This window comes from Microtus ochrogaster, chromosome 5, assembly GCF_000317375.1.
Source record: "Microtus ochrogaster isolate Prairie Vole_2 chromosome 5, MicOch1.0, whole genome shotgun sequence".
Lineage (NCBI taxonomy): Eukaryota > Metazoa > Chordata > Mammalia > Rodentia > Cricetidae > Microtus > Microtus ochrogaster.
Window position 1 is genome coordinate 73,941,711 of NC_022012.1, and position 25,119 is coordinate 73,966,829.

General features: G+C 46.2%; 2 protein-coding genes across 4 annotated transcripts in view; one reads left to right on the forward strand and one right to left on the reverse strand.

Annotated features, from left to right (window-relative positions):
* Znf609 (zinc finger protein 609) overlaps positions 1-7,776 on the forward strand; it is a 155,286-nt gene extending 147,510 nt beyond the window's left edge. Inside the window, exons 7-10 of one of the 3 annotated variants that reach the window (XM_005347754.3) lie at positions 1,717-1,892; positions 2,140-2,356; positions 3,251-3,329; positions 3,785-7,776. In XM_005347754.3, the coding sequence (XP_005347811.1) occupies positions 1,717-1,892; positions 2,140-2,356; positions 3,251-3,324 (467 nt within the window). In that variant the 3' untranslated portion in view covers positions 3,325-3,329; positions 3,785-7,776. The remainder of the gene's footprint in view (positions 1-1,716; positions 1,893-2,139; positions 2,357-3,250; positions 3,330-3,784) is intronic. The other 2 variants (XM_013346576.2, XM_026778904.1) reach the window with 2 other exon arrangements.
* Positions 7,777-9,130: 1,354 nt separating this feature from the next.
* Oaz2 (ornithine decarboxylase antizyme 2) lies at positions 9,131-23,264 on the reverse strand. Its single transcript, NM_001290102.1, is given in 5 exon segments — positions 9,131-10,340; positions 10,549-10,634; positions 11,413-11,588; positions 12,783-12,940; positions 23,040-23,264. Coding segments are annotated over 5 exon segments (570 nt in total). The 5' UTR covers positions 23,060-23,264; the 3' UTR covers positions 9,131-10,209.
* Between the last annotated feature and the right edge of the window lie 1,855 nt (positions 23,265-25,119).

The following is a 25,119-nucleotide window of genomic DNA, read 5'->3' on the forward strand; positions in this document are numbered from 1 at the left end:
CAGATGGTTGTGAGCCACCATGTGGTTGCTGGGAATTGAACTCAGGACCTTTGGAAGAGCAGGCAATGCTCTTAACCACTGAGCCATCTCTCCAGCCCCAGAAAATATTCTTAACGACTGATCCATCTCTCCATCCCCCCTTTGTTTTTTAAGACAGAGTCTGGCCACGTAACCCAGACTGATCTTGAACTCCCCTTCCTGCCTTAGCCTTCTCAGTGCTAGAAGTTTCACATTGCTTATTTGTGAAAGGACTTAGCTGTGTACTCTGAACTAGAATTTCCTGTGTAGTGCAGGCTAGCTGCCTTAAAACAATCCTCTTACCTTTGCCTCCTAAGTACTGGGAGTAGAGTACTTGGCTCATGTTACCTTTTTGTATTGGTTTCTTTTATTTTCTTTATTTTTTCAGGGAAGAGTGCAGATGTGTGTGTGTATGTGCAATACGTGCATGTAAGCAGTGTCGGCAGACGCCAGAAGATGAGTTACAGACAGCCACCTGATGTGGGTGCTGGGATCTGAACCCAGGCCCTCTGGCAGAATGAATGTTCTTAACCACTGAGCCACCTCTCCAGCACCACCACTACTACCGCCACCCCTTTTTGTTTTGTTTTGTTTTGTTTTGTGTTTTGTTTTTCAAGACAGGGGTCAGTCTTTGTAGCATTGACTATCTTGGAACTCACTCTATAGACCAGGCTGGTATTGAACTCACAGAGATCTGTCTGCCTCTGATCTAGACTGCTGAATTAAAAGCCATGCATCACCACACCTGGCCTAAAGAAAAAGGAGGTCTGAGTTCAAGGCCAGCCTGGTCTACAAGAGCTAGTTACAGGGCAGGCTCCAGAGAAACCTTGTCTCGAAAAATAAAAAAGAAGAAGGGGTGCTGGAGAGATGGCTCAGAGGTTAAGAGCATTGCCTGCTCTTCCAAAGGTCCTGAATTCAATTCCCAGCAACCACATGGTGGCTCACAACCATCTGTAATGGGGGTTTGGTGCCCTCTTCTGGCCTTCAGGCATACACACAGACAGAATATTGTATACATAATAAATAAATATTTTTTAAAAAAAGAAGAGGAAGAAGAAGCATTATGTAACCCTGACTGGCTTGGAACTTTATATAGACCAGACTGGCTTCATCACATAGATCTATCTGCCTCTGCCCTCATGTGTGATGGATCAAACTTAGTTCATCAGGCCTGGCTGCAAGTGTTTTTGCCCACTGAGCCATCACAGTGGCCCTTGTTTTTTTTTTTTGGGGGGGGACAGGATCTTATGTAGTCTAGGCTGGCATTTAACTCACAATTAACTCTGCTCCAACTACCACACTATTGGGATTACAGATGTGTGCTGATATATTCATTTTGATGATAAAGAAACTGACACTCAAAAAGACTGTCACTTTATTCAAGGTTATCCAGCCCGAGGCTGTCTGACTTTAAATCCTTTGATCTTTCCACTTTATCATATGACTCTGAGATAATGTCAGCAGCCCTAGGAGATCTGAGAAGTCAGCTATGGGAAACTGAGTACCATATTCTTTATCCTTTTGCCTGTTCTTCCTATAGAGCTTGTTAATGAAGAAGCAAGCGTGTCATCCCAGAGATGCTATGGTAGAAAGTGTCTCAGATGATGCCTAGGAGAGCGACGCCACCTGACCACACTTACCAGAGCAGTTTCTTCTGCCATCCTCATCTCTTTGACTGCTTGATTTCTCCTTCCCCAGGTTCCTATTTGCCTTCCAGCTACTCTTTCTCCCCCTATGGCAGCAAGGTCTCAGGTGGCGAGGATGCTGACAAGGCACGTGCCAGCCCCAACGTGAGCTGTAAAGCCAGCTCAGAGTCCAAAGCCCTGGACATCTTGCAACAACATGCCAGTCACTACAAAAGCAAGTCTCCCACGGTAAGTGGGGCATGCAGCCCAGGTCCTTGTCCAAAGAGCAAGAAATCAAGATCCACGGCATGGGAGAAGTGGGCAGGTTCAGGTTCTAACCAAGGTGCGGCTTGGCTGTCTTGACATTGGCCCCATGGGAGCACCCCCTTTGTTTGTTACCCTGCGTTTTTAAGAGTCATAATGTAGGGCCCTGGTTAGATCACTAGTGTGTATATATCTCATTATAGTACCTTTATGTGTCTCCTTTCCTTTCCAGATAAGTGATAAAAATTCTCAGGAGAGAGATCGGGGAGGCTGTGGGGTAGTTGGGGGTGGTGGCAGCTGTAGCAGTGTTGGGGGAACAGGAGGTGGTGACAGGAGTGTCGACCGGCCCCGCACTTCCCCTTCCCAGCGCCTGATGTCCACACACCACCACCACCATCACTTGGGCTACTCCTTGCTCCCAGCACAGTACAACCTACCCTATGCTGCAGGTAAGGCTCTTGTCCTCATCACCTCTAGTTTTGTTTCCATTTCAGTAGTAGTCACTTAGCAAGGCCCCTTCCCTCCAAAAGTCGTTTTTTTTTTTTCCTCCCTTCAAACTTACATTTTGAGATGATTCCTACCACTTGGGGGGAAGAGCAGGAGCATAAAAATAAATTCAAGGAGGCTGAGAAGGTGACTTAGTAAAAGCACTTGCCTTTCAGGTGTGGGGACCTGAAGTCAGTCTTCAAAACCCATGTAAAAAAAAAAAAAAAAACAAGTGCGGTGGTGTGTGCTGGTAACTACAATGCTGAGAGGTGGGAGGAAAACCAGGCAGATCCCTGGAGCTTGCTGTCCCGCTAGCGTAGCTACTTGGCAATGTTCCAGGCCAGTGAAAGACCTTGTGTCGGACGGTGGATGGCGCATGAGGAATGATACCCAAGGTTGTCCTATGACCTCCACACACTCACATGTTCAACACACATCCTCTCCCTCTCTCTCCCTCCGTCTCCTTCTCCCCCTCTCTTCCCCACTTCTCTCTCAATCCTATCTTAAAAACAAGAAGAACGTCCACTTTGTCCTGAGTTCTGGAGTCCCTGCATTAGGTTCACGTTTATTTCCTCTCTGGGAGCTTGGATCTTTCATTTTCAGCAGAGTAAGGAACTGGTGTTTCCACCCCTGAAGAGAAACAAGCAGTAGAAAAGCAAAGTGTACCCTCACTCACTGCCTCACCCACTAGATCTGGCCAAGTGTCAGGTTTCAGGTTGGTTTTCTGTCAGCAACACAAAAAATTCAATGGTGCTAGGGGAACCTAAGGCAAAATTCCTCCCTATATCCAACCAGCTGGTGAAGTGTGAAGGGCAATTTCCTGAGTGCTACATTAAGTATGTTCTCTGCTTGCCCAGGGCTTTCTTCTACAGCCATTGTTGCCAGCCAGCAAGGCTCAACTCCCTCACTCTACCCGCCCCCCAGGAGGTGAGAATGGTAAGTAGCTTTTGTTAATTTGGGGTAACAGATAAATAGGGTATAGCTATCTGGATCACAGAATCCCTGTAGTTCCCAGCTGTGGGGTAATTGTGTGAGGTTGGTAGTCTGGAAAAGGGGGCCTGTTGGCCAAACCTGTTGCACTGAGGGCTTGTGGAGGTACCAGCATTAGCTGGCTTTTCCTGCAGTTCTTTTTCTTGGGTTTTTTTGTTTGTTTTGTTTTGTTTTGTTTGCTTTATTTATTTATTGTTGGGGGTGGTGCATATGTGCAGAGGTCAAAGAACTTATAGGGAGTTCTCTCCTCTAACTAGATGGATGATGGAATTCAACTGTGTCTTGGCAGCAAGCACCTTACTCACCAAACCAGCTCACCAGCCTCAGCCCATTTTCTTAGAGTGCCATCTTGTGGGTGTGATACCAGCAGGCCACAGTGACCTGTCATGTTTCCTTTGCAGAACACCAAGTGCCCAGATGAAGTCAGCTTCGTGGGCCAAACTGGCTCATTAGAGGTGGTGCTGGAGGTGCCATTTTACCATCAGTTACACGGTGTTGATCATCCAGTTTGCCATTCCTACCGTGACTGAAGGCCTCACCTCCCCAACCCTTCCTCTTCCTCAGGAGCTGAAGAACTGGTACTTTACAAAAATATTTATTCTCTCAGCCACAGCTATGACTGTTGTGGCATCTGTGGAGATGAAGGCATAGGAGCAACCGAGGGAACCCAGCCTCATCCCAGAGAAGTTACTGCTCTGTTAACCTAGCCCCTAGTCTACTGCCAGAGCAGTACCTTAAAGCATACCTGGGAGGGACCCCAAGCATGGGGTAAGGTCTGAAGACAGCACAGCAGCCATACCCCTTCTCACTGTCATTACCACCGTCAACAAGATTCCACATCTCCTCAGTGGTTTGGACCCTGGGAACTGGCAGCACGTGGAGAAATTAGAATCTCAGGAAGAAGTTGGGGGCTGTTTTCCCTGTAATTGTGAAGACAAGGTCTTCAAGCATGGATACATCCCTCTAATGTGAGCACAGATAAACGCTCAGAGCCTAACCTGTAAAGGGAGAGTAAGGCATTGCCCCACCAGAGCCTTGTGCTCCTGTTAGGAAGAAGGTAGTGGTTCTAGCACCAGCACAGGGTTCCCTGGGGATACTGGGAGGAGCTGGAGCATAAATGGAGTCTGTGAAATTGAACCTGTTTCCTCACCAAAATTCCTGCTGCTTTTCATCTCTCAACTCCTTGCCCTTTCTCTTTCTTTTTAACCCCTTGGTGCCTTTCCCAGGGGGGAAATCCCCATACTGACCTCACCTCTTCTACTGCTTGGCTCTTACAACTCAGGCAGAATAGACTTCCTCCCAGCACGGGTAACTTTGGAGTCTGCCACATCACTTTAGGGCACGAACTGTAGGCAGGCTGTAAGAACACTAAGCAGTTCTTGGAGACATTCAGTCATGTGTCTTTCTCATTTAGGGTCACAATTGTATACAGCCCAGTTCCTCTGTCTACAAGTACATGATTGTGTAGTTCCCTCTGTAACTCCATGTGTGCCAATATGAGGCATGTGTTTGTAACACATGTTTTTGTTTTAGGGGCCACTGGCCAAGGGCAGTGATTTGCTCCTTAGACCCTGAAATAGCATATTGAAGCATTATACACCCAAGCCAGAGTAGACTCGATGGATGAGGCTTTGTGGTGCAGACATTTCTCTGTTCTCCTGAGCTGCAAAGTTGTGTGCTCGGAAAGTGATAACAGCTTTATTGGAGTCACTTCTTCCCAAGATGTAGGATGATTTTTAGCTCTCTGCTATTGCAGAGTATCATCCCCTTGTACTCTCCCCTTCTGTCTTTACCCTCTGGACTGCAAGAGAGAGAGATCCACAGATACCAGCCTAGGCTAACAGAGCTTGTGACAAGAATGACAGTTGGAAAGCAGGAAGGTAGATGGCTTGACTTCTTTGGGAGAGTGAGGTGGTGGGAGACAGTAAGCACAACGCCCAGGAGTAGGTGGTTCCCAAGGACCCATGAGCCCTCCCTGTACATAGACAAGCTTAGGGTTGTTAGTACCTCTGACATACAAACCTTTCCTGTGTACAGGTCTTTATTTTTGTTTAAGTTGGGTTCTGGGCACTTGAAAATCCTTTTGTTTTAGACCTGTTGAGAGGACCCCAAGCAGCCCCTTCCCTTGCCATCATTGTTCCCTGTGCCACATGTTGTGGCATCCTACCTAACCCATTACCCTTACTAAGAGGGTGACTGATTATGCCTCCTCCAGAACTCCAGTAAGTAGAGCCAGGTGCCCATCTGGTCCTGTTTGTTTTTTAAATATTGTTGTGTTTTGTATGTATCTGTGGCACTGGCCTGCGATGTTCTCTGTACATATTGTAAAGAAACCATTGGAGCAGTTTTCTTTTTCATTGGGTAGGCATGGTCCACATTCCTATCTTTTCCACTTCCTTTTATAACAGGAGGTACGTCTGTATTTGCAATACAGCCTTACATTCTGCAGAAGGGAACAGCTTGCTTGCTCTCACTCTCTCTTTCTCTCTCTCTTCCCTTCCCCCCTTAAAAAGTCAGCTCTTTGATCCCTCTACCCAAGTGCCCCTTAAAGACCAGGCACTGCCCTGAAATGAGATTAGCAGTAGAAAAATGGCACTGTCTGATCCTCCTGGTTTCTAGTCTGAGTCCAGTCTTCTCCCTCCCACCCCAAAATAGCATCACATCGCTGCAGCTGTGGAGATCTGACTATTGCTGAGAGATTGGGTGTCCACCTCACACTCCACAGGGGGAACTACCTGTGACACCTAGTCAGAGAGACAAGATCTTGTCCATGCTGCCAAGCCTCTCACTGAGCCACCCCTGCCTGTGCTCTTGGTATTAAATAATCTCTGATACTCATGTGGATAAGCTACGAGAAGTAGGGGCCTCACCCCAAAGAGGGCAGCCACAGTTGGACCGGTGCTGTCTAGGATTCATGCCTGCTTCCTCCTCATTTATGGTGTGCCAGTTCCCTTCAGCTCTTCTCTGTAGTGTACATGTGGTCTCCACACGCCTCAAGGTCAAATAAACACATACAGAGGGGTAAGAGGGTATCCTCTGAAATGATCTCCAGGCTCCAAGATGGGGGGAGGGGGGCTTAGTTTAAGGGAGCTGGGAGTTCAAACTGCAGAAGGGCTAGAGAATTGGATATAGGTTTGAGGCCTCCTCGTCACTTACTACCACATATACACTATCACTATCCCATTGTGTACTGATGCCCCCCCCCCACCCAAGATTCAGCTGGGCAGCTAGCTGGCCCCTAATTCTGGGCCTTTGTCATTTATTACTAGGGCATCCTAGGAAACTTTGCAGTGATTCCCTACCATGGCCCTCCCAGGCCTTGTCCCCAGCCCCTCCTGCCCCAGCCCACCCGCTTGCCTTGGTGCTCAGCCCTCCCACTGGGAGCAGGTTGGGGCAAGCTGGAGGCCCGGGCTGGAGGGGCAGTGTTGCTGTTCATAGCTTTTGTTCCATTGGCGTTGCTCTGTTGGATTTAATTTCAGTCTTCCTATTCCTCCCTTCTGTAAAGTGTACATTACCAAGTTCCTTGTTTTTTATATATATATATAAATATATATATATACAAACTGTACTCTTTTTGCCTTTGTACATTCAGGCAAGAAGAGAAAATAAATCTTTTTAAGAGACAATCACAAATCTGTGAGGGCTGCTGGTTATTTCTCCTGGAGTTTGCTGCTGAGCTGCTGCCTCCTCCCCTAGCTGTCCTGTTCCCTCAGCTTCCCTCTCTCTCTAGCCCTGCTCCATGTGCACCCTCAGTTTTACCTTCCCTGGCTGACAGCAGCTGTTGAGTCCAGTGTGCAGACTACCTTCCCCTGGAGCCTTTCCCTGCCCAGCATTTTTTTTCTGCCTCGGCCACTGGCTGATCCTGTATGCTGGCCTCTTCTTTTTACCCTTGGATCCCATTCACCAAAGTGGCTTTGGACCCTTGGGTACTCTGGGACCTGCCTCTCAGAGACCCTGGCTTTGGACATTCATTCATCTATGAAACTATGCAGCTGGGAACTCTGCCTGAGATTTTGCACTAATTAAACCTGCCTGGGAGTTAGAATGGAAGGCTTTTGGGAAAATCACCCCCAGCACTCCACCCCACAAACCCCCCACCCATCCTAGCCTCTGAAGTCTGCTGGTCCGGGAATTACTCCTGGACTCCTGTGCTTTACCCTATGGAGATCAAGGGCTAAGGGTTTATTGATAGATAAGAGCTTTTGATGAGACTCTCAGAGTGGTATCTTCTGAAACAGCCCAGCCAAACCATGTTCAGCCTTTCTCTTTTCCTTACCTTTCTCCTTTCCCCTTTTGTCTCTACTTCCTTTTCTTAATTGGCTTTGGAATTGAAGTATATTTTTAAATTATTTGTTGTATTTATTGAATAAAGTTTTTAATGTCCCTGTTCTTACATTTAGACTAAAGTTTGCCTTTCACATATCTCCCCCTCTCCTATGCTCCTCTTCACCACCCCCAAATTTTCTACCTTCTAAGTTGCTTTTACAAATGAAGTGCAGTGGCCTGCTTCCTATGATTAATGTACTGTATTGGAGGTCTTCAACAGCCCAGTTTTGTATATGTGTGACAGGGAGCTCTCTAGGCAGGCATATAGTTTCCAGGTCAGCACATTTACTTGGCTATAAACAGGAAACAACATACAGCAGCAGAAACTGTGTTTCCCTCTGCTTTGCAAGGTTGATCTGAAAAGTAAAGGACTGAGTCTTGTTACTTTGTTACCCCTGTTTATTTGAAAATGGATTTCTCAGATTTTACATCTGAATCTTGACCTCCCTTACTGCCCTTAGGCTACCTCTAGGAGTCATCTGTTTGATGAAGGGTATTTTCAAGCCAATTCTTACTTAAGCCCACTTTGAAGGAATAGCATGTGCAAGTGGAACCCAAGTTTAGTGACTTGGCTAAATAAAACACAGGTAAGCTCCATGAAAAAACAAGTTGAAAATGGGCCAAGCCTATGAAGAAACTAAGGGTCAACTATAGGGCAATTGCAAATCCATAGGAAGGAGAACATTGCTTTGAGGGGAAGGGATATAATATGCATGCTGAGTGTCCATAAGAAATCTGAGAAGTGAGGTGATGGGAGTGCTTAGCTCCCAGGACCACTGAGGGATGGATTCTTCTGGTCAAAAGGGACCAGAAGGCATGCCTTATAACACAGGGCTCAGCCGGTGGTGGCGCACGCCTTTAATCCCAGCACTTGGGAGGCAGACGCAGGTGGATCTCTGTGAGTTCGAGGCCAGCCTGATCCACAGAGCTAGTTCCAGGACAGCTAGGACTGTTACACAGAGAAACCCTGTCTCAAAAAAAAAAAAAAAAACAAACCACTGGACTCCAAAAGGAGGAAACTAAAAAGGAAAAGAATGTGCTGTTTCTTTAGAGCCACTGCAAAGGCTGAGGCAGGACGATAGCCCACAAGTTAAGGCCAGAACTATAGTAACCTTGAATCAAAAAAGAAAAAAAAAGGCCTCAGGGATAAAGTTAGGCCATACCTTAAAAAACTAAAACCTAGTTTTATACCCCAGCCAACTGGAATTCTCGGTTAGCTGCTGCCACACAGTAAAGTGTTATGTACCTCTCTCCAAGGGCACTTAGTGTGTCCCTAGCAACCCCACATTTCACAGTGTCAACACATCACCAGAGACCAGCAGCCCTTTCCCTGGGAAGTATATACCACATTTGTATTATGTTAAGCTCTAGCAGTGGTAGGGAAGTTAGTCCTGGTGCAAGAATAAAGAACAGACCAACCACAACTTTAAATCAGTTTTATTGACACAGTAACACAACACACTTGCCTCCCTGACACCCCCGCACCCAATGTAGATCTCTCTCTCTCTTCTTTTCCCTTTAGAACAAGCTGTTTGGTGAAAGCAGTAAAGGGCAGGCCACTTCTACAGTCCAGCCTACACCCCTAGGCCCTGTAGAGCGGGCACTGCTTGGAACCTGTTGGGGAGGCAGTCCATACTATGCTTGGCCAGCCAGAGGCATCCAGTCCCTAAGAATAGACTTCTCCCACAAATCCCAAGCCCTGAGTTTGCTAGGCTTCCTCTCTGCTCTTCCTAGGAAAGAGATCTTGGGGCCTGGACCACAGAGGCAAGAACTCCGGTGGTAACTTGAGATGTCGTTTGGCTAGTTTCTTAAGGCCCAGGCACCCCAAAAAAAGCCTAAGTGGTGGGGGGTGAGTTTCAATGCCCCTATTAAAATGCACTGGTAACATTAAACAGATTAAGCCAGCTTAACCAAATGCCAGAATAACACTAAGCTGTAAAGAAAGCAAGGTCAGACCTGCTTATACCAGGCCAGACACAAAATGCCAAGAAGCCCAAGGTGGAGTGTCAAAAACAACCCGAGGACACTGCCCAGGAGCTAAAAAGCCTATACTCAGGAGCCCCTGGGTGACAGGAAGCAAAGAAAGAAAATACCTAAATCTTAAAAACCAAAAAAAGAAAGCCCAACTGCAAGGAAACCCAAGCCTGACAGTGCTGCCCTCCTGCCCCTGCCCCCTGGACCAGGCAGTCTCTCCCCCTCCAGTCAATTTTCTCCCCTAGGCTAGATGGAGCACATCACAGCGCAGTTTAAAAAGCTTCTAATGCCAGTTCATAAACATCTTCATTTACTATTGGTGATTACATGTGAATAATATGCTTATACTGTTCTTTATGGAAAACAATTTCAACGAGTCAACTCCGAGAACACAATGGGCAACCCTCAACCTGAGCCCCTCAATGTCCTTCCTTAGACAGCCAGAAACACTCTCATCTGTGCCAGGGCTGCCTAACTTCCCCTCTTCCCCCACTGTGGCTCTTGGGCAAAGCATCCTCTATGACCATTAGTCCTCATCAGACAAGTTCTGGTCCAGGGGGTAAACCATGAACATCACATCTGGCCGAGAGGGGACACAGGGATGACCTGGACGTACAATCTCAAAGCCCAAGAAGCTGAATGTCTTCAGGAGTGGAGCTGCAGCAAAGGAAGCACAGAAGGGACTCTTATGAGGCTCAAATCCAGGGAAGATCCCATAGATGGAACAAAGTACTAAGTCCTTAAGTACTTCCCCGTGGCCACGACTCCCACTTTGTAAGGCAAGCGTGCATAGTGCACAGCCCTCTGCTTCCACCCCAGGCCCCACTAGCTGGGCTGTGAGTCTCAAACGGTTTTGACTGCTCACCTCTGTCTTCCCGGCCCTTCCTGAAGCAGATGAAGACGTAGTTCACTTTCATCTTCTCCTCAGCAAACTCTAGCAGTGCTAACAATCTGCAGAAACAAAGAGCACTGCTCAGGCCCACTGCCACCTCCCCAGACCTCCACACCGCCCACAAAAGGGCCTTTGGAGCCTAAGAGCCAGCAAAGCTAATACAGAATCTCCAGGTAAAGGTTCCCATTTGAAGACCCCAACCTAGAGCCAAATATTAAGAGAAAAATAAGTCGCAGATGGGACTGGGGGTGTATCTCTATCCTTAACCGAGTTCTTCACTTGAAAGTAACACTGTCTTAACCAGTGCAGGAAAGTGTGGGGCCTTCAACAGAACCCAGTTCACTGTGGGTATTACAATGGGTCCAGGTGTGGTGGCTAACTCCTTTACTGCTAGCACTCCAGAGGCAGAGGCAAGTGGATCTCTGTGAATTTGAGGCCAGTATGATCTACATAGTTCCAATAGTGAAAACCTATCTCAAAAGAAAAACTGGGGTCAGTCCAGAGAATTGTCCTGGGACTGCTTTTTACAGATAGGCTACTTGAAGAACAATGTTCAGTCCAATGAAATCCCATTCTACCTGTATTCCCTGGCCTTTGAAACTGCACCTCTGTATGGTGGATCAAGGGAAACTGACATCTACTGATTAACTGGTGAGTGATGGGTTAATATGTAAACAATTTCCTTTAATTATAACCTAGTGCAGGCCTGATTTACTGGCTAAAAATAACCTATAACAAAGCATTATCTACCTGGAGCATCTAGAGCTAAGGGAAAAGGTATAGACTCCCCTATAAAGCTGCTATCCCCAATAACCATTCTTTTCATTGTCTCCTTACCCTTCTTTGCTCCCATCAGCTAATAATCCATCTGGGATTTCTATAAACAAGCTCTGGCTGGACAGGACTGCATCCCAGGAAGAGACCTTCACCTCGGTGACCTCATACTGGAAATGGACGATGTGAGGTTTCCCATCGTTCACAGGGAGGTCCTGGGTTACAGTGAGCTTCTCGTCCTGAAAAGGAAAGTTAGGGCAGAGGACAGGATAATTAGTACAAGCTACATCCTATGCTCCCTAAACCAGGGGTGCTGGCATCCCTTGAACCATTCTTGGGGTAGCATGGCTCATGGGCATGTCAGAAATGCAAACCTCTCAGTTAGCCAACTGCAGCCATTTCTATGAATGGCTGCTATTGGTAAAAGCAGCACTTGGAGCCAGGCAGTAGTGGCGCACGCCTTTAAGCCCAGCACTCAGGAGGCAGAGGCAGGTGGATCTTTGCGAGTTTGTGCCCAATCTGGTCTACAAGAGCTAGTCCAGGGCAGGCACCAAAGCTACAGAGAATCCCTGTCTCAAAAATAAACAAACAAACAAACAAATGCAAAATAAAATACAAAAGCAGCACTTGGTTGGGAAAGGCAATCTTTACTAAGAACCAACCAAGTGCTGAGCACTGTGCAAAGTACTATTCATGTATTAGTATCTCCACCTTAAATATGATATAACACAGCAAGTGCACTTTAGTAACTGGCCCCGTTGAGAGTAAAACCCAGGTCTCCTTGACCTGAAAGCTTGTCAGGGCTTTCCCTCTCTAAGAGAAAACATCAAAAACAAATGAAGTTCCAGCATTGCTGCACTGGGGACTGAGGCAGGAGGATTATGAGTTAAAGACCAGCCTGGAATACACAAGGTCTTTCTTATAGTTTTGTTTGTTTTTGAGACAGGATTTTACTCTATTGGCCTGGAATGCCTAGAGAGCCACCTGCCTTTGCTCCTGAGTGTTGAAATTAAAAGCGTATGCTACCATTTGTGGCCTAAGACCTTGCCTTTGAAAAAAAAAAATTTATATGAATAGCTACACATGGCAGAACACACCTATAATCCCAGCACTCAAGAGTTAAAAGTCAAGTCCTTGCACACAGAACTCAGATGCCCTGTTAACTTTCCATTCCCAGTCTAAGAAAGAAGCTGGACCAAGTCCTGAGCTTCAGTCAACAGCAGATTAAAAGACAACAAATAGTACTAATATTCTCTCTCTAGGATTCCAGAAAAGGCAAACAGCAGCTTCAGTTGAAAAAGGTTATCAGTTCCTGTTTTTTCCCCTCAGTCACCCTACTACCTCTGCCTAAGAGAAAACTAAGGAAAAATTGCAACATTTGAGCAGCTGCTCAGTGGGATTCACCCAAGCGTCTATACCAAAATCCTCCTTACCTTGTATATTAGAGCTGAGAGAGAAGGATCCCTGCCGCCCCCTCGCCCACCGGGGATCTTCGACAGTGGGTGAGGGGCATCAGGAGCACCACAGAGGCCCTGGAACAATGTGCCTGCAGCACTGGAGCTGGGGACAGTTACTCAAAGGCAAAATACTACTGCAAGAGACATAAGGTCAGAAAGTAAACACCAAGACATTTATAAAATCCACACCCCTTCAGTCCTCCCTCTGCCTAAACAAGTATTCTAAGGCTACACCACTGCCCAAATTCTTTCTACTTGAGCTTCCAGAAATGCTACTTTTTTGAGTCAAGATTCATAAAGAATCCCAGAAGGCAACGGGAGTCCCTGCTGGATGTTCTGACACAGAAGTCTAGCCTCATGCCTACCCACCAGTCTCTTTCCTTAACCATCTGTGCCTTAGTCGCCTGTATGGCACAATCACTAAGCTTCAGAAGGAGTGACAACATGGGCTGGGAAACTACCAAGGCCACTCACTTTTCATCCTCCACCTCTAAAACAACTGCAATTAAAAAAAGAAAACCAACAAAACTCCAAATTGTTCTATAGTTATGAATGAACTAAGTCTTGGATTTGGCTCTAGAATATCATGATAGAGCCCATCCCTGATCTGCCACCAAATTCTGGGCCTTCTACTTTCTCAGGCCCACTGACCAGAACATGAGAACATGGGTAATGTTGACACTGTCAAAACAGACACAATCACAAGAAAAAGGGTATCTGCTGCACTCTAAATAATTGAATTGCCGAGGCTCAAATGGCTTACACATGTATGAAAGATCTCCAGGCCCTGTTTCCACCACCTGTATCTGGCAGCCACTTTTCATCTTTGGGTGGATGCAAAGGGTTCCAGATCTGCTCTACTGCCCTCTCTGGTTCTGATTTAATGGCAGGGAAAGAGGAAAACAGTGCATCATGGCTCAGCAACAGGCCTGTCCTATAGCCACAACACACTACCACAGGGGAACCAGAACCGCACAGACAATTGCAGCTCTCTACAATTTTTGTTTTTTTTGAGACAGGGTTCTCTGTGTATCTCTGGCTGTCCTGGAACTCACTTTATAGACCAGGCAGGCCTCAAAATCTTAAGAGATCCGCCTGCCTCTGCCTCCTGAGTGCTGGAGTTAAAAGCGTGTACCACCACCACCATCACCTGACTACAGAACTGTTTTTTAGCGATATCATGCTGGCAACTTGAACAAGCCAAGTGTAGTTTATCTGCACTACAGAAATCAACATATGCTGGATGGAAATTGGGGCTTTCTTCCGCCCAGAAATGTTATGTGACATACTGGCTGGAGTTCAATGAAAATTAACGAAACTGAACATCTAGTCACCTAACCACTAACTGACCTGGATCAGCATTCCAGTTCAGGCAAGTCCAAGCCCATTATGGCTCAGCTCTAAGGGGCTCCAACTGGGGGGTCTAAAAGTATCCATGAATGTTTGAGAAGTGTAGCTTCTGGGGTGCAGTTCACTCCTGCAGGTGGTTACGTACATCCACCTCCTGACTCCTGGAATTCATCAGGGAATACTTCTCAACTCTTAGCCTTCCCAATAGCTACTGTACAAAGGAAAGGAGCTATTTTCTACTTTACACAAGGTTATTATAACTCCCCCTTCTCAAGTAGTTAAGTAGCACAGCAGCATCGTCCAGGCAACCAACAACAACAAAATGCAGGTCTCATAGAAAGACAAACCTCATCTGAGAGGCTTCCCTTCTCAACTCTTAGTTGAGGTTCTTCTGTAGGGTACCAGAAGATTGGGCCACTGGAAAAGCTAGCTGACTGGCTGGCTAGCCTACAGTGATTGGCAGAGCTACCCCTAAGACTGCACAAATCAAATACCATGTGTGACAGGTAAGAAGGTGATGGAGGAAGGTCATTGGTTAAGTAATAAAGAAACTGCTTGGCCTCATAGGTTAAAACATAGGTGGGAGGAGTAAACAGAACAGAATGCTGGGAGGAAGAGGAAGTGAGCTCAGAGAGATGCCATGCTCCCCTCTCCCGGGCAGACATGAGAGCTCTGCTCTCTGAGGCACACACAATGAAGCTCCGACCCAGGATGGACATAGGCTAGAATCTTTCCCGGTAAGACTGATGCTACACAGATTATTAGAAATGGGCTAGTCCAGGAGCGAGAGCTAGCCGAGAAGAGGATAGATATGATGGGCCAAGCAATTTTAAATAAATACAATTTGTTGTTATTTCAGGGCATAAGCTAGCCAGGTGGCCGGGGTGCTGGGGACACAGTCCCGCCGCTCCTATTTCAACAAGAAGGTATCTTGTATACTAGAATTGCTTGGGTTTACAAAACAACTAGATCACCAAGGCCCTTGTAATTCTAGAATTCTGCTGCCATACTTCTGTTTGTAAGGGATTATTCCATTTTACATGACTTGAACTAACTGAATTTAAGCCCTACATTCCAACCAGCATCCTCTTACCTAACTCACACTCAGAAATGAAAGAAACCAGAGGCCACCCCAGAAACGATCACACACAATATGTGGGGGAGGAGGAGAAACAGTGCTCTTTGTTGTCCTAGAAATAACCTCTGCAGCCTGCCTCTTTCCTACACTAATCCATAAACCTGTGATAACTTTGGTTTCCTTACATCTCCATGTAAATGCAGTTAAGTTCACACCTTGGTAACAGATCACTTCCCTCCACACACACAAGTTTATCACATATAAACTCTGCTATTCCTCTGTAAAAAGCTTGCAGAAGGCATGTGTGTGTGTACACAGGGATCCAGGTTCAGTTCCCTAAGAGAAACAACTGAGTATACATGAGTTCATGAGAAGATAAAAAATTATCTTCCCTCTCCATAATGCATTGATTACTCAAAGTGAATGGCAGATTACCATACTCTTAAAATAGCTGTCATTTCTGAAGGGAAGGAATAAAAGACAAACACAGTAATTATTGAAACATGAAACTACCCAGCAACAATCTTCTCTTCTGATACTAATTTTAATGTTCAAACAATATACCAAAATCAGCCACCATTATTAATGGAATTTAAAAGAATTTGAATTTTGTTTTGGTTTTCAAAACAAGGTTTCTTTGTGTAGCCCCTAGCTGTCCTGAAACTCACTATGTAGACTAGGCTGGCCTTGAAATCAGAGTTCGGCCTGCCTCTGCCTTCCAAAGGTATGTGCGACTACCATCCAGAAAATGTCGTTTGTTTTTTTTAATTTTTTTCTTTTTTATTTTTATTTTATGTGAATTGGTGTTTTGCCTGCCTGTATGTCTGTGTGAGAGTGTCAGATCTTGAGTTATAGACAGTTGTGGCCTTGCTATGTGGCTACTGGAAATTGAACCCGGGTCCTCTGGAAGAGCAGTCAATGCTCTCAACCTCTGAGCCATCTCTCCAGCCCAAAAATGTGGTTTCCTAAAGACAAGTCTTTGACACAAGATACAAAAGTTTTGAATATTCTATTTGTTTTCAGTTTTTGCCAGGACTTCCACAGGTTTTAGTTGCTCCACTAGGGGGTAGAAATGGCTCAATCCTGTCCGTACCAAAAAAAAAAAAAAAGGAAGATTTAAATTTAAATTCATTCTTGCATGAGATGAGAGATGGCTCCACAGGTAAAGACTTGCCATTAAGCCTGATGACTCTGATCTCACACGGGAAAATGAACAAGGCTCTGACCTCCATACACTATTCACATGCACACATAATAGATGAATGAACTTAAGCATTTTTAAAGAAGTTTAAGGCCAGAGGCTGAAAAGATTAAGTCAAATGTATTATACTGTACCCAGTTGGCCCACTCTTGTTTTACAGAAGAGAAAATAGACTATACTGAAAATGAAGGTGTTAGGTATACACATCCAAGGCAGCTCATAAGCCACGGCGCTTAGGACTGCCACTGTGCCTGTTCCTCCGTTGTTAAAGGACCTGCTGCCCTGAAAACACGTCAGATCATCCAGTACCATCCATATACAGTTCACTTACTGTCCATAATTCAGGGAGCTAAGTGTGAGTGCCTGCCTAGGAAGAACAGGGCCCTGGGTTCATTTCTCCAGCAATCAATGATCTATGAATGTTGTCTGCAATGTCCTTAGCAAGCCATGATTCATATGACTACCAACAGGCAGTGTATGTAGCAGATGTATACCTGAGAAATGTTGATGCTAAATCAAATTTCTATCATTTACCAGATTTTTAGATCTTGATGGCATTTACTAATTAAAAGAATTAACCTTATTTTTTTTCCTATGTATGTGCCTTGAAAGAGGGTCTCATTTAGCCTTTCCTGGCTCAAACTCACTATGTACAGGAGGATGACCTTGAACTTCTGATCCTTCTGCCTCTACCTCCCAAGTGCTGAAATTACAGACATGTACCACTACACCAGAGCTATCCTTACATATAATGACAAAGGACTTCTAGAGCTGGAGATGTGCCTCAGTCCCAGTACCACAAGGAAAAGGAAAAACTCAACAAGTGACTCACATTTATAGTCCCAGGTCTCTGGAGGCTGAAGCAGGAAACTGTGATGAATTCAATGCTAGCCCCAAGCTACAGTGATTTAAGGGGGTGGAGACCCTGTCTAAAAAAAAAAAAACAAAAAACAAAAAAACCACAAAACCAAAACCTTCCAGCTGACTTTGTCATCCCCCCCCCCCCGTTTTTTATTTTTAGTTTGCACAAAGCACAACCTATTCTAACAAATATTTGGAACTCAAATTCTCATTCTCTGATAATTTTTCACTCCAATCCAGTGGTATCCTCAACCCATTCATCCCAACTGCCTGTCAGAGAGGATCAGCTGAGCCTTGGTAGTATCAAAAATCATTCCCAGCCGGGCGATGGTGGCGCACGCCTTATCCCAGCACTTGGGAGGCAGAGGCAGGCGGATCTCTGTGAGTTCAAGACCAGCCTGGTCTACAGAGCTAGTTCCAGGACAGGCTCCAAAGCCACAGAGAAACCCTGTCTCGAAAAACCAAAAAAAAAAAAATCATTCCCAGTATTCTGTATTCATTCCCTCCACTTCTCCTGACCCATTCATGTCTCAGGCCCTACTTCACACAACACCCAGGCTGTTTGTAACCTAAGACTTGGAATATCTCTGATGAGTAATCCTTATGTAAACCAAGACTAATCCAGAGCTATAAGCAATTTAGCAAAAAGGACATAAAAATAAATATAGGAAGTGTCAGCCACCTTCAATCTGTGGTGACCATAAAGGCTGATTCCCAACTGTCAATCCCTTCTGTATCAGAGAGATACTGTGATTGGTGCCAGGCATAAGTCACTTCACCAGGGCTGTCATATGCTCCAAAGGGAGCCTACTTAATCAACACAATTGTAAGAAAATGCATCACCACTCTGAAAGCAAAATTGCTGAAAGCAAAATTGGATTTTGGTTGATTTTTCACAAGAAACATACATCAGATGGCAGCCAGAAAATCTGTACCCCTGATGTTTGCTAATCACACAGCTAACGGTGGTACATCTGCCAATGGCAGACGCCACCTATTGCCACCTGTGGGTGATGAATAGCTAAACAACTGTACTGTACTGTAAGATTTTTTACATTTTAAATTCTTCAGTATAGTTTTTTTTTCTTTTTTTTTGGAACCCCGTCGGGGAATCAAATTCAGTATAGTTTATACTGTTAGCTCTTCACACAATCCAACCACCCTGCTGAGGGCAGGATTACATCATTGTTTATATAGTATCAAAGGCCCAGGAATTTTTTTTTTTTTCGGGACAGAGTTTCTCTGTGATTTTTTTTTTTTTTTTTTTTTGGTTTTTCAAGACAGGGTTTCTCTGTGGTTTTGGAGCCTGTCCTGGAACTAGCTCTTGTAGACCAGGCTGGTCTCGAACTCACAGAGATCCGCCTGCCTCTGCCTCCCGAGTGCTGGTATTAAAGGCGTGCGCCACCACCGCCCAGCCAGGAATTTTCTTAAAGCTTTTCTTATGCAAGGCTGCTTGCAGGAAACTATCTTGCTCAAATAACAAAATTCTCATTCATCAACTGAGCCATTAATTACAGCCTACTCTATAACTTCCTTGCTTTTTTGTTTTGTTCTTTTCATTGTTGTAGGTCGCAAAGTATCATGTAGCCCTGGCAGGTCTCGAACTCACTATGTAGACCAGGCTGCCTTGAAACTTACAGAGAGATCTGTCTGGGATGCCTCCTGAGTGCTGGCATTAAAGGCATATTTTCCCATGCCCAGCCCTTTCACTTTGAATAAGCCTTCCAAGTCATGGCATCAACCTGAATTACCACAGTACACCGGTTCAAAACAGAATGAATGGCTTTTTCCAGAAATGCTCATTTGTAGCATACCTTTGCCCTACTCTTCAGTCTCCTTTCATATATAAGCACAGCTCTAGGGCTAAATTTGGATTTCTTGGCAGAATGGGGAATTGCTATTATTAGTCCCCATTGCATTCTAAAGCCTACACCCAATGTAGGGTGTTTCTGACTATACTAGCTGTCTCTACTGCCCTACACTCAAAAAGCAAAACTGCTGAGAAACGGGAACTAACAAAACCAAAATATTTGGGAAGAGACAGAAATCCCATTACAGAGGAGGGCTACTACTAGAAGGGCCCTCCCTACTCCCCCAAACCACCTATGGAACCTAATGTTTCTCCCTAAAGTCCATCACAGATTGACTATAATATGGCTAACCAAGCCAGTGTTGACTGCATCTCACTGTATGTGTATGCCACACGGTCTCAAGCAGGCTCTGCACAGTGTCTGCACCCCCTACAAATCAGGCAGAGAAAGGTCACAAAATTTGATTTCCTCTTCAACTTAAACCTATTCAAAACATATAATAAAGGGATCTTGTACTTGCTCTTCTGCCCTCCCCCACCATCAGGAATTCTGACATGTTGGAGATATTAATCTGAATGCTAGAAAGGAAGAACCTTGTTTTCAAAACACTGCCAGCTCTTCTGCAACAATTTCTTCCAGGAAAGTAGGCCTCCCTCTCCTGAATTTTTCACTGAGGCCAGGGAAGTTGGAAAGCCCATCCCCCACCCAATGGGAACCAAACTCTCAGCCAGCTCTCTTCACTGCACATTCAAAACACCAACACTGCCTGGGAAGAACATCCGGCCGTTATCAGAACCCCCAGTTAGGACTCCCAACAGGATTCCTTTCTGAAAACTAGCGGCCAGCAGAAGAGGCTGGGAAGCACACTATGGAAACAAGATTGCCATAAAGCAAAGAAACCAGACACCCTGTACACCCCAGCCCACCCCCAGTCCAAAGGAGATGAGCCTGATCCAAGGACCAGTGCTTGCCCAGGCCCTGGCAGCCCAGCTGACTCCTCCCTCCCCCTGCCTCACATAGCCAAGCCCCTCAAATTACCAACCAACACACTAAAACAAGGGCCCTGAAGACAAGTGAGCCTGTTTTGCCACTTGCGCAGCTGGCTAACCCAACCCCTTTCTTTTTACACATAAGAACACTGGCTAAGTGAGGCACAACTGGAACTCAGATAGCTAAGCCTCAGTTAGTGAAGGCCCCAACTTAAGTGTTGGTCTCAATTACTCAAGCTGCAAAAGACTTGAATCTTAGACCCAATCAGTCCAAAGGACTCCTGAGAATGACTGCTGAAATGGCCCACTTCCAAACCCCAGAGAAAAACCCACCTCACATACCCTCCAACCTTTTCCTCCATCCTCAGCATACATATTTTCCAGACTACAACAGCACCTTTTGCATCCTGAATCATCCAAGTATACATACACCCACCTCCGCCTCCTGAGCTGTGAAGGGCTGGGTTAATGAAAATGGAATCAAAGAATGGAATGTAGTGGGGGACCTATATGCAAAGCCTCTGAAAAGGAAAAATGAAAAGGCAGGATCAGACTGTAGGAAAGAGGGTTTGGTTAAGTTGGCTATAATGGCTCAAATACAACCATAACAAGCCAGGAAATAAGGAATAAGTTCCCTCCTATATGGAGATAAGAAATGAGGATAGGAGACTAGACAAGAGTTTGAGGATTGGGAAAAGAAAATGGCTAAAAATAAAAATGGAGTAATAAAGGTATGATGTAAAATGAGTTTCTTTCTTTTTTGAAAGACAGGGTTTCTCTTTGTAGCCCTGACTGTCCTGGAACTCACTATAGACCAGGCTGGTCTCAAACTCAGAGATCCACCTGCCTCTGCTGAGTGTTACCACCACCACTGGCTCAGAGTTTTAACAGGAAGACTAAGAAATCTCTAAAGATGATGTCCTTGTAAGTAGAGGATGGGACACTGCAGGAATATAAGAAAGGCTAAGCCTTTTCAGGGTGAAAGCGACAGTATTTTTCAACCCAGGCTCCACGTGAGAATGAAGTGGAGCTTTAATAATGCACACTAGGTCTACCCTAGGCCAAAGGGCATTATGTGAAGGGGTGAACAGATAACTGACATTTATTTATTTGTTTATTTTTAATGTGCAACTAAGTTTAAGGGAATAAAATGTGAGGGGAAAGCCTAGGGGAAAAAAGATAGCGTTGCTCAATAAGTAGAAAAGGGAAAGTCACAAGATTATTTGGGGTTCCCGGGCAGTAATGGCACACACCTTTAATCCCAGCACTCAGGAGGGGATCTCTGGGAGTTTGAGGCCAGTCTGGTTCCGGTCGAGTTCCAGGACTGGCTCCATAGCTACTGAGAAACCCTGTCTCGAACCCCCTCCCTGCCAAAAAAAAACGATCATTTGGGCTAAGAGGAGTTCAGGCTTTGACAGGAACTATGGGTGGCAGCCCTGTGTGAAGAACAGCAACAATGAAGATGATGCTTGTAATAGAAGTCCTGTCTGGTGTTGGAGAGAGCGTGGCAGTTTAAGGACTGGATCTGCTTGCTGAAGGTCAGAAGCCATAAAAGTCCAATATGAGGACAGAAGATTTGGTATGTGGACTCAATGAGTTTCAGAAAAGTTTTGAAGTGGTCAGCAACAAGCCCTCCGGAAAAGGGGGATGTGACGAATCAGGTCTGAACTGCTAAGGGAAGCCACCCTAATACATGAGCTAGTAGGGTTAAACATCTTGACGAGTTGGAAAATAATGGAATACTTTGGAAAAGATAATCTGAGGCAGAAATATGGGCTATCTGGGGGAAGTGGGAAAAGAGCAAGGGAAATGGAGGGATGAGTTCTACCTACTTTGGTCGAGAGGGTAGAGAATGAAAGTTAAAGGATCCACTCCAGCCAGGCAGTGGTGGCACACACCTTTAATCCCAGCACTCCAGCACTCGGGGGTAGAGGCAGAGCTAGTTCCAGGGCAAGCTCCAAAACTACAGAGAAGCACTGTCTCGAAAAAACAAAACAAAAAGGATCCACTCCATTTCCAAAGCATATGCATGCAGCCCCTTTCTTCAACCATGGGGGAAACTGGGACTGGCCCTTTAAGTAGGTAAAGGCCCAGAGTCATGTTCTGAAGGCACTGGAGAGAAACTTAAAGATCTTGCCAGCAAAGGGGACAGGCTAAGTTGTGTGATGTAAGGATTTTAAAGATGGGGGTTAAGATGCCAAGGTAAGATGAGCTCCAAGTTAAGACTTTATGATGTTTGAAGGGTTGACGTATGTAAGAAGAATGTTGGGGACATTATTAGGAAACAGGATGGAGGGCAGGAATGGAGGCATAGTGTTTGATAAATAAAAGGAATGGGGTTCCCAGACAGGAAAATGGGGCCTACCTGGAGAAGGATGGGGAAGGAAAGTGGGATCAAGGGGTGACTGGGCATCCAAAGAAGGGTGGGAACGGGGGTAAGAGGTCGAGTTGATAACTGCAGGGCACAGCTTGCCTTTGGGGAGAGGCAAGCAGGGCTGAGAGAGGAGTCTAGCTGGGGTGCAGTTTTCACTAAAGAACGGATTTAAAGCGATTAAGTGACTTGTGGAGGAGTAAGAAAAAGAAAGATTTAGGGAAGGTAAGAACCAATTCGGCGAATATGTGGGAGAAAGCCCAGTTTGGGGAAATGGGCAGTTCCGCTGGATTTAAGGAGCGACTGACTGACTGGGTCCAGGTTTGTTGGGGGGAGGGCTTTGGGCGAGAAGGAAGCCCGGATGAGGGGGATGGGCCGGGCTGGAGGAAGGGGGCTAAAGGAAGGAAGGAGGCCCAATTTCAGGGCTGGGGCCGGGTGGCAGGGGTGGTGAAGGAGCCAGAGGGAGAGGATGGAGGCCCCTGGGGGCCGTGGACTAGCAGCTGGAAGGGGGAGAAGGAGGCCTCTGGAGCTGCGGAGAGGGTGGGGGCGGGGAGCCTGCGCCGGGCCGTTACCTGTCCTGGGTGTTTATCATCCTCGGTGGCTCTGCTCAGGGTGGGAGGAGGCGGCGCGGGGAGTGGGTAGGTGGACGAGTGAGTGGGTGTGGGGTCGCGCGCGCGGGCCGGTCTCTGCGGGCTAAGTCCCTGTCAGGCCGCGGGCCGAGAGCCCTCCTCTTGCCTCAGCGAGCGCCTGCTTCCAACTGACCCTCCCCGGCCGCCGCCGCGCAACCGCCCCGCCCCCGAGTGCCTCATCTGCATAACCCCACCCCAGCGCCGCTTGGTGTCCTGGGAAACTGGGGCCCACAACAAAGGGCAGAGCGCCGCCCCGCCTAGGCGCAGGCGTACCAGGCAAGCTATCGTCTTGGGAAGAAGGGCGGGAGCCAAGGCGAGGGACTGGAGAGGGTCTGGAAGCCTGGAGCTCACGTTCAGCCTCGGTCAGTCTTCGTTTCTGCTTTTTGTTTGCTTTTTGATACAGTTTCTTGTAGCTCAGACTAGCCTCAAACTCACTGTAGGATGACCTTGAGCCCTTGATCCTCTTGCCTTCACGAACCTTCCACCAAGTGCTGGGATTTGCAGGTGTGCCCCACTATACTGGGCACTGGATGCTTTTGTGTGGCAAAACCAGACCGTACTATTTGTAAACTCGGAGAGTGTATTTCCTCCAACAAAACAAAATCTGAAATCTAAGACTACTACTCATGTACTAATTAACACCATTTCCAGTAGGAAATCTAATCCCCTAGACCTTTTCCTTCATAATGCAAATTAATCTGTCAAATAACTTAAAGAAGCACCTTTGGGGCCCTGGCCATTTTGATGGCTCCCACTGTCAGTTGAGAAAAAAAAAACAAAAAACAAAAAAAAAAAACTCCATTTTGGAGACAATCTCAAATCAGTTCCCCCAGCTACTGACCAAGCACACTGTCATGTGAAGCCATGATCACAGTCTCCTTCTTACTTGTTGGCAGCAGTTTCCAGCCACAATCAATGCAAGCAACTTCAATCAATCATGCCAGGTTCCTAGTGCACTGCCACTGTCTTGACTGGTCCTCTAATCACAAATTAGTGCCAAAAGGTCAGTCAATAACATACACACCCCTCAAATCCCAGCCACACTCACAGGAAAATCACGGGCACCATCAACTTGAGACTGCAATCAATAGAGACTGGGTAAACCTTAAATCCTACCACCTAGCAGGCAGGGGCAGATGGATCTCTGTAAGTTGAAGGCCAGCTTGGTATGTATACAGCAAGTTCCAGGCCAGCCAGGGGAACGTGGTGAGGCTCTGTCTCAAAGAGAGAGACAGAAGAAAATGGCAGGGAGGGAGAGAGGGAAGGAAGGGGGCACTCTCAGATCACATGCAGAGGTCACCTCCAATCTCCCATTCAGTTTCAAGTTCAAGCACCTACTCTGTGCTTCTGGCATGGACAGGAGTCCAGGAATACTCCATGATGGGCTAGGCAATGCGTCTCTTTCTACCTACCTTGGATGTCACAATCTGGTCAGAGACAGAGGCCATCATAAATGAGGTAAGTACTGTCTGAGGGACACTGCAGAGAAAGTAACATGTGGGACAGCTGGAAGAAGGGGAGGGTAGTACTCCAAAGTTGTGGTCACCAAGACGTCCATTTCAGTACAGCCCAGGGGACCTTATCAGAGCCCTCTCAGGATCCAATGGTTCTACAGCACAAACAAAATTTTAATCTTTAGATCATGACATACCAAGAGAGTACAGAAGGAAGGATGGAGCTATCAGACTAAGGTTTTTTTCCAACAAAACTGAAGTGGTAAAAGAACCGCTGTGGTTACCATTAGATACTCAGACAGAATCGTTCTTTTCCTCTCTACCTTGCCGGGTGGTGGTGGTGGTGGCGGTGCACACCTTTGGTCTCAGCTTTTGGGAAGCAGAGGAAAATGGATCTCTGTGGGTTCAAGACCAACTTGGTCTACAAGAGAGTTCCCGGGCAACCAGGGCTATATAAAAAAATCCTCTACCTTTTACCCACACGTATCCATACCTACTCTTTCAAGTTCAAGTCAGGTTAGTTCTTACATTAGTACATAACAGGATTTACTATTAAACCTAGCTCCAGC